General features: G+C 40.9%; 1 protein-coding gene across 1 annotated transcript in view; it reads left to right on the top strand.

The window, feature by feature from the left end:
• The window catches only part of PTH2R (parathyroid hormone 2 receptor), a 359,186-nt gene that overhangs the window by 88,223 nt on the left and 254,898 nt on the right, over positions 1-16,065 (top strand). Inside the window, exons 3-4 of the mRNA XM_040358482.1 lie at positions 2,673-2,789; positions 5,907-6,028. Coding sequence (XP_040214416.1) covers positions 2,673-2,789; positions 5,907-6,028 — 239 coding nt within the window. The remainder of the gene's footprint in view (positions 1-2,672; positions 2,790-5,906; positions 6,029-16,065) is intronic.

Genomic DNA, 16,065 nt, shown 5'->3' with positions numbered 1-16,065 from the left:
CCACAAAATAATAAGACAAAAAGCCACAAAATATTAAGAAAAAAGTCACAAAAAAGCAGAAAAGGGGTTGACTTTCCAAAAAGCTAACAATCAGAATTAAGGTACAGTTTTCTAACTGACCTAATCTCTTTCTATGCGGTTTGTCAGCTTCCTCTACAATGCCTTAAAATAGACTAACACTCTGGCTGCTCTGTATAACCTTGTTTTATAGTGAAAGGGATGGCAAATGAAAAAAAAAACTTTTAGGCTAGCTAAGATTATTGTATGCAATAGAATTTGTATGATGAAATTTACCATGAATTTGTCAGAAACACACTTCTTGGACCCGCAGCATTTGCCTCAAACCCAAGGAAGGGTCAAGTCTGAACCTCATTCCTTCTGCTGATATTGCAACTGTGGAAACTGATTGGTATGAATGGTTTAAAGGTAGGGATGAGCCGAACATCCCCCCGTTCGGTTCGCACCAGAACCTTCGAAACGGACCGAACGTTCGTGCGGACTTTTAGAACCCCATTGACGTCTATGGGACTCGAACGTTCGAATTTAAAAGTGCTAATTTTAAAGCCTAATATGCAAGTTATTGTCATAAAATGTCTTTGAGAACCCGGGTCTTGCCCCAGGGAACATGTATCAATGGAAAAAAAGTTTTAAAAATTGTCGTTTTTTCAGGAGCAGTGATTTTAATGATGCCTAAATAAAAAAATAAAAAAAACATGTATCAATGGAAAAAAAGTTTTTAAAACGGTCGTTTTTTTCAGGACTGCTGAAAAAACGACAGTTTTTAAAACTTTTTTTCCATTGATACATGTTCCCTCGGGCAAGACCCGGCTTCTCAAAGATGTTTTCACAGGCATACTATAGACACCCATCAGGTACAATATTTAAAGGAATTTTTCATAATTTTTTATTTTTTTATTTAAGCATCATTAAAATCACTGCTCCTGAATCTTTAGGTGCAAACTACAGAGCACACGGCCAGTACACACCAAGTAGCTTTAGGTGCAAACTACAGAGCATACGGCCAGTACACACCAAGTAGCTATAGGTGCAAACTACAGAGGACATAGGCAATAAACCACGTAAGAATACTGCAGCTAGCACAATCACAGTAAATTAGGAAGAACTTATCTAGCTAAACTATACAGTGTATACATATATGTACAACACCTGGGATGTATATATATCCTCTACACACTGTAACATTAACTGACTAGCCTGCCTGCCTGCTCTATCTACCTGCAAAAAATGACACTCTCTCTCTCTGTCCACTCTTAACCACTGCAACACACTACACAAGGCCAACCTGCAGGCGACCTTTTATAGTGTGGGGTGTGTACTAAACCCCCTGAGCCATAATTGGCCAAAGCCACCCTGGCTTTGGCCAATTATGGCTCTCCGTTTTTTGCAAGCTGTGATTGGCCAAGCATGCGGGTCATAGTGCATGCTTGGCCAATCATCAGTCAGCGATGCCGCAGTGAATTATGGTCTGTGAAACGTAACTCGAATTTGGCACGAACGACCCGTTTTGTTCGTATTTCGATGACCGATCGAACATACGATGTTCGAGTCGAACATGAGTTCGACTTGAATATGAAGCTCATCCCTATTTAAAGGTTGAAGGTATCAATTACGGATAAAAAAGTAATTTTTTATTCATATACTAATCAGAAAAAATAAACATGTTCTAAACTCTAAATGTATTTTTACATTAATGCATTCCCTGCATTAGAGTAAAAAATCTTCCACTGCCTATTTCCCACACCCCCCCCACCTTAAAACACTTATACATGTACCCTCTCGATCTAGCACTGTGCCCATCTGTGCCCATCTGCATCAGCGCTGCTCTCTCTTCCTGCTCTAACAGAACACACTGAGAGTAGCAGAAGCCAATGGCTGCTGCTGTCAGTCATATCCTATGAGGAAAGAGTGAGGGGTGTGACCAAGCCGAACTGTGTGTGATTATGGACAGCTCTGAAGCATGCCCATGTGGGTGCCCCCTCAGCACACAGCTTGCTATGGGGGCACCCACAGGAAAGGAGCAGTGGGAGGATTCCAAAAGACGAGGTTAGCTACCACTCTGTGCAATGGCAAAGGAAAGTATAAAATCTATTTTTAATAAAAAAAAAAATACTTTCCAATCACTTTAACAGGTAATTATCATGGTAGTTGTAATGTTTCATTGGAAATGTGTTTGTATTTTCTTTTTTCCCCAAAAAGCATTCACCTTATTGCCCCTCACAACCACCCACATTCTCCTGCGATAAACCCCCTTTTCCCTGGACTGACAGTATCTTGCAACCCGACATCTTATATCATAGAACATTCATCACTAATATTTTAACATAATGCACCAACAACTTTATTCAGACCCATATACTGAAACTTTTAACACATATCATAAAATATTATAAAGTCAAACAAGATGAAAACACGGCTGTTTTATGTTAAAATAACATGCCCTGAGAGAATGTTCTGTGGGCAGATGCTTCCTCTTTAAATTGCGCTGCTTTTCCACAGTTGACTTTACAATGTAAGCTTATTTACATGTGTCACTAATACCATTGCATCTCCTGGTCCCCCTTCTTCCCAAACAGACAAATGTTTGCTAATTAGCATTGCCATTTTGATAAGCTGAGCCAGATTGCTGATTCCTTATTTCTGTATTCACACAGGAACAGAAGGAAGTTGTTTGCCAGAATGGGATGGATTGGTATGCTGGCCGAGAGGAACTCCGGGGAAGATACTTGCTCTCAGTTGTCCTCCGTATGTGTATGACTTTAATCACAGAGGTATTGAGTTCACAAGCACACAATTACATCCATCACTGTTTCCCACATGGCAATATGGATATGGAAATACATTTACATTTTCTGCCTAAATTTGCATATATAAATACAACCCTACATAATTGAATAAGTAAATTCAGTGCATTATCCCTTTATTACATTACTAAATATAAAATATGCATATTGGATTATTTTATGAATGATTCTTTGTTGCCTAAGCCTCCAAACACAGTGTGACCTAAGCCTACGCTCCTAGTTTATACTCATTCCCAAGTGATTGAGGTACATGATTTTATAATTGTTCTCCGCAACACAGCGCAGGTGGCTCACAACTGGACTGTGGAGAGCAATTTCAACAGAGAAATTTCCCATCAAATAAAATATTTTTATGCGTGTTTCTATTTCAGTACAATGTACAGTAAAAACATGTACATTCATCATGCTTCTGCTGCTTCATACACATTTAATACATTTATTAGTATTACATTATTGTTAATAACATTTTGCTGGGAGTTCCATGCAGCACATACAGAGATATAACTGTATGCTCTGATGGCCCCCCCAAAAAAAGAACTCTGCAAATTCTGATTTAAAAAAAGAAAAGCATATGAATTGCATTTAAAAGAGAATATGTAATACAATGGTTAGATGGCTACATTTCTGTATTTCAGGAATACAAATTGGAAAAAATATTTGATGTATTAATCTTTTTATAAATCACTGTCAGAATTTATTGTTCCTAGCTGCTGTTTTTATCCTCAGTGCTCATTCCATTCCTTCTTGTAAGACAGATAGTAACCTACATCTGTATAGTATATTTTCAACAAAAATGTTCCCTGTAAATCTATCTTCCTGTGTTCATTTTATTTCCATTTTTTTTTCTGTCTACTTTATTTACTGGTTAAAATAGCAAAGAACAATCTGCACAATAGCTCCAATACCCTGCCTTTAGTATTGTAATTCTGAGGCATTGCTATTTATATATTTCCATAAACTGTCCATAAATCTGCCAGATATCAGATTGTGTGTAACATTCAGTTCACATAATATAAAGACTATCTTTCAAAAAATATATATATATATAATTTCGATTTTTGGTCTATAAAGGTCTGGTTGGGCAAAACTAGGGTAGCATATGCTAAAAACAGTGGAAAAGTATCAACTTAAAGCGGGAGTTCCGCGGCAAAACAGTTTTTTTTAAAGAGCATTTTGAAACGCTGGTGGTACAAAGTAATTAGTACTCACCAGTCTAATCCTCATAGCCGCAGGCATGGCGATATCCCTCCGAAAGATGAGTTATAAAATATTCTCATGGACATTGCCATCTTTAGTCAGGGCACTCTGAAGCCCTCCTGCAGTATCTTCCGGGATGCGGTGAATGCTGTCCCAGCATTCACCGCTCTATCCCGCGCATGCGCAGTGTGACGGCGAGGCGCGCCGTCAACACTGCAGAGTTGCTAGGACAACGGCCGGCAGCGTCCTGAAAAGGACACTCCCCGCTGTGCCTAGCATATAAATGACCGTCACGTTCGAAATATCGCGAGATTGCTCCTCTGGCTGCTGTGTCTCGTCACCGTCCAGAGACACACGTGTTAGCTCCCAAAATCCTTTGCGGAGCTAACCGACACGCCCATTCCCGAACCCCTACAACCCGGATGTGCCTGCTCGAGATGCTGCAAAGGGGGTATGTAGATTTTTATATTTTTTTTGAACCGCCAAATCGTCAGGTACATCGGGGGGAGTATTATATTAAACAAAGTGACCTAATAGGGTGAACCTCCGCTTTAAACACAAAGGGCCAGATTCACAGACATTTGCACTTGCGCCGCGTATCAGTGATACGCTACGCCACCGTATCTTACCTGGCGGAATTTCGAATCCACAGCGATTTTGCGCCGTAAGTTACGGCGGCGTAGTGTTTTTCTGGTGGCGTATTTGAAATTGGGCGAGTTGGGGGCACCGAATGAACAGCGCATGCTCCATTTTGAAATTTCCCGCCGTGCTTTGCGCGAAATGACGTCGCACAGACGTCATTTGTTGAACTTCGACGTGACTTACGTCCATCCCTATTCACGGACGACTTACGCAAAAAAAAAAAAATTCGACGCGGGAACGACGCCCATACTTTAACATGGCAAGTCTATCTATACGCCACAAAATAGCAGCTTTAACTTTACGCCGGAAAAAGCCGACTAGAGACGACGTAAGAGAATGCGACGACCGCGCGTACGTTCGTGGATCGACGGAAAAAGCTCATTTGCATACCCGACGCTGAAAACGGCGCGAACTCCACCCAGCGGGCGCCAAAGTATTGTATCTAAGATCCGAAGGCATACGAAGCCGTACACCTGTCGGATCTTACCCAAATGCCGTTGTATCTTGGTTTGAGGATTCAAACTAAAGATACGACGCAGGAAATTTACGCAGGTAATTTGAAAGTACACCGGCGTATCAGTAGATACGCCGGCGTACTTGCACTGTTAATCTGCCCCAAAGGTTTCATCCATTTGTGATACGATTTTGATAACTAGTGAACCCGTGCTTTACTCATGCAGGGCAAAACAACAGGCTTACTTTATCACCCCTATGCCTTATCCCCATATGACAGCACTGGTGCTTAGAAATTGACCACACTGAGTGAGTAACATGCCCCTCTATACCTGGAAGTACAGACATTTTCTCTGCTCCCAGCAGCTCAACAGAAAGCTATGCAGTGGAAAGAAAGCTAAACACTGCCGAGGAAGGGGCGGGTGGTGGAGATTAGCCACAATCTGTTATTTTCTCTTCCTGGACAAAGTGCTAGATTGATCAAGGTTGTGGTCACATGAACACTGGAGGTAAAGAACTTCCAGGACCAGGTTTTGAAAATTTTGTTTGGCATGCCCAATAGGTGCATGCTTGAAATAGGAAAAATAATTATGGAATGCAGCCACATCTACAGAGGTTCAAAGCAGTGGTTAGAGAAAGGGTTGCTTTACAGGTGTTAAAAATATGTGCCATGTGTCATAATTTGCATTCCACGCATTAAGTTATGGATTCTAAAATGTTTAAACATTTGTCAGATTATTGGAAATGTTGCATACTTAATGTGCATTGTGTACATATATTTTTTTTCTGCAGGATTGGTCTTTAGGAGATGCAATGCCAACGGAACCTGGGATTTTGTACAAAATTCTAACCGTTCTTTTTCCAACTATTCTGAATGCATTCGCTTTTTGGAACCTGAAACGAGCCGCGGAAAAGTAACTATTTCTATTTTTTGTTAATACATTTTAAAAATTATAAGTGTTATGAATATAATTAAAACTTAAGGCAAACCTTTCTTTTTAGATTTGGATAGAGTGATTAGAACAATTGTCAGGTTTTCATGAACTTAAAAAGTAACTCCACTTTTGTTGAGGAAAAAAATCTTCCCCGCTGGGTGATCTATGTACATTGCAAGGATTTAAACAAACTTTGTGGCAGACTCCTACCTCTTGTTATTCTAAAGCAATCCCTGTGTGTTTGTCTTTGTCCTTGGGGTAAGTGAATCTGCATGGGAGTGGTTTCATAATTATCAACCATCTTCTGCACCTGCAGAGCTCTAATGAGAAAAATTGCATCCCTTTAGACATGATTTTCTATTGGGAGTATCTCACCAAAAATGACATTTTTGTTGCAGGGGATGCCTGAAATCTAACTTGTATTTTAGTATAGACTTCTGGGAAAATCAATGAGCCAATCACATAAGCACAAAATTATGTTTATGGGGAGGGGGCAATCTGTACACACTCTGTGTACAGAATACCTCCAGATAGCCATACTGAATTGAATTATACAGAAAATTACAAGGTACTTTGTATAACATTCATTTACAATATGACTTGAGCTGCAATTGTATAGTCTATATTTTATTTATTTATTTCTATTTTTATTTCAACAGAAGAGGACTTACCCTTTAAAGTTTTATTGTGTTCCCATATTTGAACATACACAGGCCTTTGCAGCAACATCATATTATTAACATTATACATCAAGCTATTGCACGATAAGCATAGCAATAAGGATCCAGAAATGTCAAATATGATGCATTTTTCTTCACTACCAGGGAGTTATGTATGAAAATTCATTGGTCTGTAACAAATATAAATATAAATATCTTAGGATACACAGTATCATAAAAAAAAAAAAAAAAACAGAGCAAACATAACACATATGAGAAATTAAAAAAATAATTCCAATGAGGATCCAATATTAGAAACATGGACATATGAAATAAGAGCATATAGGGCCACTATTACAAGAAAGGGCAAACCATATATAAAGCCTGAGATAAAACCTTCTTTCAGGGACTTTCAAAATAAGTGTTAAATATTAAGCAATCAGACAACCAAAAAAAGTTTAGAGTATAGTATACATACCTTACCTCAGAGAGCCCCCCCTTGCATCAGGGTCCCCAGAGAGTCCCCCACTTACATCAGGGTCCCCAGAGAGCCCCTGCTTACACCAGAGAGCCCCTTTCTTACATCAGGGTCCCTAGAAAGCCCCTCCTTACATCTGAGTCCCCAGAGAGCCTCCCCTTTGCATCAGGGTCCCCAGAGAGCCCCCCACTTACATCAGGGTCCCCAGAGAGTCCCCCTCTATTAGGGTCCCCAGAGAGCCACTTCCGTACATCAGGGCCCCCAGAGAGCCACTTTGTTACATCAGGGTCCCAGAGAGACCCTCCCTTACAGCAGGGTCCCCAGAGAGCCCCCACTTACATCAGGGTCCCCAGAGAGCCCCCCCACTTACACCAGGGTCCCCAGAGAGCCCCCCACTTACACCAGGGTCCCCAGAGAGCCCCTTCTTACATCAGGGTCACCAGATAGAGGGCAGGCAGTGAGAGATGATATGATCTCTCTGCTGCCCACGGCTGCACAGTGAGAGCGGAACAGCGGTGATGCAGAATGGGGTAATGAAAGATGATGGTATGTTTTCTTTATCTGCTACTACCAAAATGAAACAGTCTTGGGGGGTCTACTACCACATAGTGCAATTGAAGTGGGAGGGAATCTTTAAATGCTATGAGAACTACGATAAAAACGTTGAACATAATCAGCAATAATATGAGGAAATTTAAGGTGTGTAAGTGTTGGGGTTCCCATGTCTATGTCACATCTCTGTATCAGTGCCTCTTTTTGTTTTAAGTGGGGCTTATAGGGACTATTTAGTCCAATGACATTCAAGGAGGACACCCTAATAAGGCATAAATATTTACCAAAGGCACAGATGCCAGGATGAAACATGAAAAATATTAGTGCAAGAAGTTAATAATAATCACAGAGCATGCAATGATTGTAATGGTTCCCAAACTATATTAAAAAAACAAAAAGCATACATTGGCGCTAAAAGCTAGGGAAGATATAAAGTGTAACTATATAAATATACTACCCAAGATGATCTTCTCAGCCCATCATCTTGTAAGGTAAACAGACAGAGGAAGAGCCACAGAAGGCACACATTTGCATGACTCACAGGTCAGTCCAATTTATATTGAGTCCTGGGAGAGAGAGAACAATAAAAAAGAAAAGGTAGAAATAACAAAATGATTCACACTGATATATCAGGACCAATCATTGGTAACCTGAACTGGCATAGCTTTCAGTGTAGAAAAGCGTTTAATTTGAGATGCCATTCCCCAGGAACACAACATAGCTATGTATTTTTCAGGGGATACAACTGAGTCAGATGATTCTTTATAAGTGACAAGCAGTTAAATAGAAAATCTTCACCTAGAGGGAATTTGATGGTCTTGTAGGATTTTCATTACAGTAGAAAACTTTTTCTCATCTGTGGAGTTGCAGCAGAGATGTCAGCAAACAATGTCACTGAGGTGTAGGAATCTGAAAGTGTGCCCACTTTCCTTGCTGTTGACATGAGACTTTCTGTATTATGGTAAAAATGCATCCTTGACAAAATCTGTCTAGGCACACTATTTAAAAAGTGTTTGGGCTTGGAAGTTTTATGTGCCCAGTCAATAATTAAGCAAGTTACAAAGGAATTGTAGAGGCAACATAGTCTTTAAGTTTTGAGTCAGATAGTAAACCAACTGTGCCTGTGTAATCGACTATGGCACTCTACGTGTTAATATTATTTCTGTGGGATCTCTCTGAATCATATCATTAATCCACCTAGCCTCCCTGGCGGTATGATTCTTTCAGAAAAAACATGCTGAAAGCGGTACCATTATTTGCAAGGAAATTTGGCGTTTTATATTGTAGGTCTGTCATTTTTAGAAATAACTCACTTAAATCTGACCAAACAAGCTTCTAATAGGCATCCCGGGTATGACATTTTTTTAAAAACAAAATTATAAATTATAATATAATAAATAATTATAAATAATTATAACAAATAATAATATAATTATAATAAAAATTATTCAATAATGTAATCAAATCAAAATCACTGAAATTTGCTCAGTTGCAGAATTGTTGCTGTCATTTTTTTTTTTTTTATGACGAATTTCCCCACAAATCGCTATCGCACAATTCTGCAAGTGATTATAATTTATTATCGCTGTTTTTTAGCTGATCTAAAACTATTTTTGACATAAAGGGACACTTTTGGTTGCTATGGACAATCTACAGTTTGCAGGGAGAAAGAAACGTTTTTATTATATAAAATGACATGCATGACACAGGACAGACCACTAGGGACAAGGGGGGTGTGTTTTTTTTACATACAGTACTGTAATCTATAAGATTACAGTATACTGTATGTATAGTGTTTGTTTACTTTTTTGAATTTGGCGCCGTTCTCCGTCCCCGTGCGTCGTAACGTCGCAGGGAACGGAGATCGGCGTCACACGGAGGCACTGTGTGAATCGAGCGAGGACCTGCTCGCTCACACAGCGCGGTGGCATCGCTGGATCCAGGGACAAGGTAAGTAAAACTCCCTGTACATCCAGCGAGGCGAGCCCGAGTCTGACTCGGGGTTACCGATCCTAGCCCAAAAATCTCACCCCGAGTCAGACTCGGGAACACCGCCCAGGAGGTTAATGTCATCCTACTGGTCATCATGGTCAGTATGAGAGTCCACTAACTTGATATGGGCCTATATGAGTTATATGTTCCCCTAAATGGGCAATTAAGCCTTGTACATGGGTTATATTATTAGCTAAATCATCCTGCAGAGGAAATAAAAATAAATAAAAGCATATCATTTAAATGTGTGAGTAGCTGGAGTATAAGAGGCAGGATAAGTAAGTAGTGAATTCCCCACAAATAGGGTTAATTGTGGCTGTGCAATCTGTCATGTATTTGATGTATTAGCTTTTTTACTCACCAGTTTTACACATGTTACCAATGCTTATGATCCTGGTCTTCTCACAGCTGCTTCTGTAGCCACCCCTCCATTGGGCACTCATGCCGCTGCTGGCTGGCCCGCCACCATTTTGGGAGTTTTTGAAGCTCTGCAGGACTGAAGAAATTTGACAGTTTGCTGGGCTGCCCCTTCGTAGAATAGTACCTGTGCATTTTTAAGTGTGAAGGAGACAGGATCACACGAACTAACAAGGAGAAGTGATGGCCAAAAGTTACTGTGAGTTACTGGGAGCCGTCTGTATTGAAGCATAGTGATTAAAGGTGTTTTATTTTCTAAATAGATTCCTTTAAGCTAGTACATTGTTGGTTCACTTACCTTTTCCTTCAATTTCCCTTCTAAATGTTTTTTTTCTTTGTTTTCTTTGTCTGCATTTCTCACTTCCTGTTCCTCCTCAGTAAGCTGTTCAGTAAGCTGTTCAGTAAGCTGTTCTAAATGACTTTCCACCACTCAGATGATGGTGGAAAGCTTACTGAGGAGAAACAGGAAGTGAGAAATTCAAACAAAGAAAAACAAATTAGAAGGGAAATCGAAGTAAAAGGTAAGTGAAGCAACAATGCACTAGCTTAAAGGAACCAATTTAGAAAATAAAAGATGAACCTTTACAACCCCTTTAAACATTCATTCCCCAGGCCATTTACCTCCATTGTCATGTTTTATTGCTGTCTATGTCCACTCCACATTAAGAATATTTATTCTCTCTTACTGTCCTGAATCACAAATTTCCCTGGGAGTGAATTTTGAGTTGCCACCTAGGACCCCATACCATTTTTATGGCCAATTACTTGCATATAAGCCTTCAAAATGGGGACTTTTGACTTTTCAAGTTCAGGTGCCATGGACTTTAATAGAGTTCTCCGATCGGGGAGGGTTTAGGTCTGGAGACATGCTTGGCCAGTCCATCAACTTTTCCCTCAGCTTCTTTAGCAAGGCAGTTGTTGTCTTGTTTGGGGTCGTTTTCATGTTAGAATACTGGTCTTAGGCCCATTACAAAAATGTGAGGGGTGTACTCATTTTTGTGAGATACTATATATGTCTATCCCATGCATGTTTGAAGCCATTTACTGTTGACTGTTTACTACCTCTGTTGGTAGTTTATTGCAATCGTCAACTACCCTTACAGTAAAATAATACTTTCTAAGATTCGTTTTACAGTTGGTTTGAGGTCATGTCCCCATGTTCTTGATTTTGGTTTCATATTGAAAAGACTGCCTTCCTGAACCTTATTCACCCCTTGATGTATTTAAATTTTAAGTTCACCTTTACAAAAAAATCTGTATGGTGAACTTACACAGGACCCCCTCCTTGCCCCCCCCCCCAGGTCCCGCTAACCTGGACCACAGCAATCTCCCGTTCTAAGTCCTGGTATACTTAGAAATCCCCTCAGCATCCACGCGTCTTCTTCATAGCTGACAGGACAGACTATACGGCTGCTGATTGGTCGGCGCCGCCCATGTGACGACTATGACCAGTTAGAATGTTTCAAAACATCCCTCCTGACCAGGTACTTTTTGGACTTTCAGCTTAAGGGATATTTAACCCCCCCAGACCCCTGATGTGGATATACTGGGGATTAGAGTGGGAGATTGCCATGGTCCAGGTCAGCAGGACTGGGGGACGACCAAGGGGTCCTGTGTAAGTTCACCTTACAGATTTTTCTGTAAAGGTGAACCTACCCATTAAAGGTTTCAATCATGTCTTCCCTTTCCCTTCTTTCCTCCAGACTGTACAAATTAAGTTCCTGAAGTCGTTCTCGATATGTTTTATTACCCACACCTTTTACCATTTTTGTTACACGTCTCTGGACTTGTTCTATTTTATCAATACCTTTCTGTAAGTGAGGTATTTAGAATTGGACACAGTATTCTAAATGAGGTCTCACTAAAAATCTATATAAGGGAATCAGGACCTCCTTCCTCTTGCTGGTGATGCCTCTAGTAATACATCCCAGAATTCCATTTGCTTTTATGACTGCCTGATCACACTGTTTGCTCATTTTGCAATCATCTGAAATAAGCACCCCCAATTTTTTTTCTTCTGTAGTGCTGGCTAACACTGTACCCCCCAATGTTATACTCTCTCAGGGGATTATTTTTTCCCTAGGTGCATTATTTTATATTTTGAAAAAATTAACTGCAGTCTCCACTGCTTTGACCAATCTTCCAGTAATGCCAAACTATGTTCCATGTTACAGACAGCTCCAGGGAAATCAACCCTATTACACACCTTTCTGTCATCAGCAAAAACACATACTTTGACCAACAAACCTTTAGTTATATCACTTACATATAGATTTAATAGAACAGGACCCAGTACAGAGCCTTATGGTAACCCACTAGTCTTGTCTCTGTTCTGAGTGAACCCTGTTACCAAACACAGTCTGGTATCTATCCTTTAGCCAACTACATATTCACTGAACCATCCAAGGGTTAAGTCCTAGCTTGTACAACTTTTGTATTATATCATTATTTGGAACTGTATCAAATGCCTTTCTGAAATCAAGAAATGCTATATACACAGCACCACCTTGGTCCAAAACATCAGATTAGTCTGACATGATCTGCCCTCAGTAAAGCCATGCTGCTTTGGGTCCAGAAACCTGTGTATTTTTAGGTGATCAACGATCCTCCTTTTCAGGATTGATTCCAATAACTTAACTACAATTGATGTTAAACTCACTGCCTTGTAATTGCCACAATATTAGCTGTCCACCAGTCATTCTCCTGTTAGAAGAGATTGAGTAAAAAGAGCAATTAATGGTCCAACTACTATATCTCAAAGTTCTCTTATAATCAGGAACCAAAAAGCTTTATTTAGCGTTAACCGAGGCAGTTCCTCTGCTAGCTCTGTCTCCAGAACCATCATTATTAGAACCAATATGATTCCTCAACATGTTATCGTTAGTGCAATTTATTTCTGAGAAGACTGAACAAAAGTAATCGTTTGAAAGAGAAGTATTTTTTTCCCCCTTTTATACTTACCTAGGTAGATGCAGCATGCTGCATCTGTCCCCCGGCATCTCTAAACTGAGAACCGAGACATCGAACACTTCTGATGGCTCGGTTCTCACAGATCGAGAGGAGAGCTGCTGACTGTCAATCGGCAGCTTTCTTCTTTGCTCCTCCACGCTCACTGCAGCGCTGAGCTGTGGAGGGGCGGGGATCGGCCATCTCAGTGGCTCACTGAAAGGCTGAGACAGGCATCAGTCCAGGCACCTGACTGATTCAGACTTCATTGTCAAGATGACATGGTGCCTGGACTGATTCCAGTGACACCAGCAGAGATCAGACTTTAGACCACTCTCTGCTGAAAATGGGTTACATGAGTGCAAAACGAATTGCTCTTCTGTGACCCTTAGGAGAAGTCTAACCAAACAAGCTCAGCCTGGAATTCTCCTTTAAATGGTTTGCTACATTCTGGTCTCCCTCAACATATGAGTTGTGCCCAGTTTCCATTTTAGTGATTTTTTCCTTCTATCACTAATGTACCTAAACAAAAAGTTGTATCTCCTTTCTTAATATACTTAGCAATTTCCTCCTCTTTCTGTGCTTTGGCACCACTGATAATTTGTTTGGCCTCCTTTTGTCTACACCTCCTGTTTCCTTGAATCTTCTATATGCAATTTTTTTCATTTACTATCCTACTTACCTCTTTAGTGAACCATATTATTATTTTTCTTCTGTTTATTCTTACTAACTTGCCTGACATATAATCTAGTTGCTTCCAGAATGGTAGACTTTTAAAGTGCCCACTGATTATATACTCCTGCCATTTTACTCCAACCTCTCAGTTAATTTTTTAGAAATGTCCCCATTTCAGCAAAATTTGCCTTTTTTTAAAATCTATAACTTTTGTTTTTGTATATGATTTTTAGGTTCTTGTTTTAATATCAAACCAACGACTCTACTCCTTAATGGAGGCACAGACAACAATAAAAACATGACAAGGGTTCTAACCCTCAGCCCTCTATCCAAAATCCAAAAAACATGTTTTGTCTATAGTTATACTTTCACATTATGTTATTATTTGAATGTTTTACAGTATGACCAAATTAGGATGGCTTGTAAACATATATAGAATCTTCAGTCATCTAATGTTTGTATTCTGAAAAATGTTAACATATTAGTAAATATGGTCAAATTCTACATCATATTTTCTAAATGTATAATGTTCAACTGTTTTAAAGTTTTTAATATAGTTATCAGCTTTTAACATGTATTACATCATGTCGTTAACTAATTGCGATAAGAGTAACTTGGCTTTAAAGTAGAACAATGAAGGCACTGATCAAATACATACACATTTATACTGTAGTTCTACCAACCCTTTACCATATTTTCATTGAACAACTACACAGAAAAAAAATGACTACAAAAGAAAAAAAATCACTCTTCAAATCCTGCTTTCAGAGTCACTTCCCTGCTGAGTGATTGAACGGAATTGATAAAGATACTTCATTGTCACAGGAATGGTTGATTACTATAACAATAATTTGACAATATAAAGAACATATTTGTAAATTGCACTTTATGTGTCAATTTACATGACATTACATGATATATTTTCATTAACCACTTAACCACCAGCCGCCGTCTACAAACGGCGGCAAGGTGGTTGCTTAACTGGGGGTCGCCGTTCTGAAACGGCGCCCACCAGAAGCAGTAATGCGCGCCGCCTCGGGCGCGCACACAGAAAATTCTGTGCGCGCCGGGTCTATGAGACCCGGCGCTACACAGATCACGGTAACTGACCGGCAACGCCGGTCTTTTACCATGTGATCGCGCCGTCCAATGACGGCGCGATCACAGGTAAACAAACCGGCGTCATCTGATGACGCCGGTTCCTCCCTCCTCTCGCTGTACCGATCGGTACAGTGTGAGAGGAGAGCGCGGATGGCAGCAGCAGTGTGGGATGGATCTGTGACCATTGCAGTCACAGATCCATCCATCCCTGCTCAGCCATCCCTGCATTAACCCCTGAAATACTCTGCCTTCCCTGTGCAATACTCTGCATTAACCCCCTGCAATACTCTGCCTTCCCTGTGCAATACTCTGCATTAACCCCCTGCAATACTCTGCCTTCCCTGCGCAATACTCTGCAATGCTCTGCCTTCCCTGCGCAATTACTCTGCAATACCCCCGCGCAATACTCTGCAAAACACCCGCGCAATACTCTGCAAAACACCCGCGCAATACTCTGCAAAACACCCGCGCAATACTCTGCAAAACACCCGCGCAATACTCTGCAAAACACCCGCGCAATACTCTGCAAAACACCCGCGCAATACTCTGCAATACCCCCGCGCAATACTCTGCAATACCCCCGCGCAATACACTGCAATACCCCCGCTCAATACACTGCAATACCCCCGCTCAATACACTGCAATACCCCCGCGCAATACTCTGCAATACCCCCGCGCAATACTCTGCAGTACCCCTTGCGCAATACTCTGCAATACCCCCGCGCAATACTCTGCAATACCCCCGCGCAATACTCTGCAATACCCCCGCGCAATACTCTGCAATACCCCCGCGCAATACTCTGCAATACCCCCGCGCAATACTCTGCAATACCTCCGCGCAATACTCTGCAATACCCCCGCGCAATACTCTGCAATACCCCCGCGCAATACTCTGCAGTACCCCCTGCCAGTACTCTGCAGTACCCCTTGCGCAATACTCTGCAATACCCCCCGCGCAATACTCTGCAATACCCCCCGCGCAATACTCTGCAATACCCCCCGCGCAATACTCTGCAATACCCCCCGCGCAATACTCTGCAATACCCCACGCGCAATACTCTGCAATACCCCCGCACCAATACTCTGCAATACCCCACGCACAATACTCTGCAATACCCCACGCACAATACTCTGCAATACCCCACGCACAATACTCTGCAATACCCCACGCACAATACTCTGCAATACCCCCCACA

Source organism: Rana temporaria, chromosome 6, assembly GCF_905171775.1.
Source record: "Rana temporaria chromosome 6, aRanTem1.1, whole genome shotgun sequence".
Lineage (NCBI taxonomy): Eukaryota > Metazoa > Chordata > Amphibia > Anura > Ranidae > Rana > Rana temporaria.
The sequence above is the reverse complement of the archived record's forward strand: the minus strand, read 5'-3'. Positions and strand labels throughout refer to the sequence as shown.